The sequence below is a fragment of the Quercus robur genome, chromosome 5, assembly GCF_932294415.1.
Source record: "Quercus robur chromosome 5, dhQueRobu3.1, whole genome shotgun sequence".
Classification (NCBI taxonomy): Eukaryota; Viridiplantae; Streptophyta; class Magnoliopsida; order Fagales; family Fagaceae; genus Quercus; species Quercus robur.
This window is the reverse complement of record NC_065538.1, coordinates 26,854,644-26,856,668: the sequence shown is the minus strand read 5'-3', so window position 1 is coordinate 26,856,668 and position 2,025 is coordinate 26,854,644. Positions and strand designations below refer to the sequence as shown.

General features: G+C 38.6%; 1 protein-coding gene across 1 annotated transcript; it reads left to right on the top strand.

Annotated features, from left to right (window-relative positions):
* The first annotated feature begins 1,055 nt into the window (after nucleotides 1-1,055).
* Nucleotides 1,056-1,796, top strand: LOC126728038 (uncharacterized). The gene is made up of 2 exons (XM_050433921.1): nucleotides 1,056-1,400; nucleotides 1,521-1,796. Exons 1-2 carry the CDS (start codon nucleotides 1,056-1,058, stop codon nucleotides 1,794-1,796), a joined length of 621 nt encoding a protein of 206 aa, XP_050289878.1.
* Nucleotides 1,797-2,025: the final 229 nt, after the last annotated feature.

Genomic DNA, 2,025 nt, shown 5'->3' with positions numbered 1-2,025 from the left:
ATTCTGCTTATTTGTTGGCTTTAAATGTTTTTATTTCTGAAATTGGTAAAGAAACTCTTACTAATAAGGAATTAAAACAAGGGCTTTTAGAACCTATAAAAGAAGAAACCCAACCTATTAACTTGGGAACTGATGATGAACCTAAAATGATACAAGTGGGCAATACCCTAACCACCTCTGAGAAAGATGCATTAGTTGCCCTACTGACAGAATTCAAAGAGGTATTTGCATGGTTATACGAAGATATGCCTGGGACTGATATAGATATAGGGCAGCATTGCATTCCAATAGATCTAACCATGATGCCAGTCAAGCAAAAATTGAAAAGAATGAAGCCAGAGTGGACCTTTAAGATCAAAGAAGAAGTCGAGAAACAGTATAATGCAGGATTCCTAAGGGTGGTCAACTATCCAGAGTGGTTAGCTAATGTTGTTCTGGTGCCAAAGAAAGATGGGAAAGTGAGGATGTGTGTAGACTTCCAAGATTTGAATAAGGCTAGCCCAAAAGATGATTTTCCTTTGCCTCACATTAAGATTCTGGTTGATAACACAACAGGACATTGTTTGCTATCATTTATGGATGGATTTTTAGGGTACAATCAGATTAAAGTGACTCCAGAAGATATGGAAAAAACCTCCTTCATTACCCCATGAGGGACATATTGCTACAAGGTCATGCCATTTGGCTTTAACAATGCTAGTGCTACTTACCAACGTCCAGCCACCACTTTGTTGCATAATTTGATCCACAAAGAAGTAGAGGTTTATGTTGATGATATGATAGTGAAGTCCAAAGACTGTGAAGGGCATATACCAGCTTTACAAAAGTTCTTTGAAAGAATTCGATTCTACAAGTTGCGGTTGAATCCAAAGAAGTGCACTTTTGGAGTCACATTCGGAAAGCTGTGAGGGGTTATGGTAAGTTAGAGGGAAGTTGAAGTTGATCCTGATAAAATCAAAGCAATTGTAGAGATGAAGCCTCCAAGGACTGAAAAGGAGATCCAAGGGTTTCTAGGGAGGATACAGTACATCAGCAGATTCATAGCCTAGCTCACCATGACATGTGAACTAATTTTCCGACTGCTTAAGAAAGAAGTGCCCACAATATGGAATGAACAATGCCAGGAAGCCTTTGAGAAGATTAAAAATTATCTAATGAAGCCACCACTACTGGTCCCACCAGTACCTGAAAAGCCATTGTTGTTGTATCTCACAACTACGGATATAGCAATGGGGGCTTTGCTTGCTCAATACCTAGAGGAGACTAGAAAAGAGAATGCAATCTACTACATCAACAAGAAGATGTTACCTTATGAAGAAAAGTATTCACCACTTAAGAAGACATGTGTAGCACTTGTATGGGCAACCCGCAAACTCAGATATTATATACTTGCTAACAAGGTCTTATTGATTACAAGAATGGACCCATTGAAATATCTAATGGAGAAGCCTATGCAAGATGGAAAGACAGCTAAATGGGTTTTGCTTTTGTTAGAATTTGATATTAAATATGTGACTTAGAAATATGTGAAGGGGAGAGCAATTGCTAATCACTTAACCCATTGTTCACCAGAAGAAGCTGAAGAAATCCAAGGGAACTTTTCAGATGAAGATATCATGGGGATTGAGGTGGAATCATGGAAGATGTACTTTGATGGAGCAACTAATCAAAATGGAAGTGGTATTGGAGTTCTCTTAATTTCTCCAAAAAGGACACACATCCCATTTTTTGGTAGGCTTAACTTTCCTGCCACTAATAATGCCACTAAATACGAAGCTTGTATTATGGGGTTATGAGTGGCCCTAGGTCTTGGAGTGAAAAAGTTGGAGGTGTACGATGACTCAACCTTGATAATCTCTTAGATTTAAAATAAATGGATAATCAAAGAAGAAAGGCTAATGCCTTATCATGAATGTCTTCAGAAGTGGGCCTCGAAATTCAGCAGGATCCAGTACCAATATGTGCCAAGAATGTAGAATTAGATTGCAGATGCTTTAGCAACAATGGCATCCATGATGGATGGGC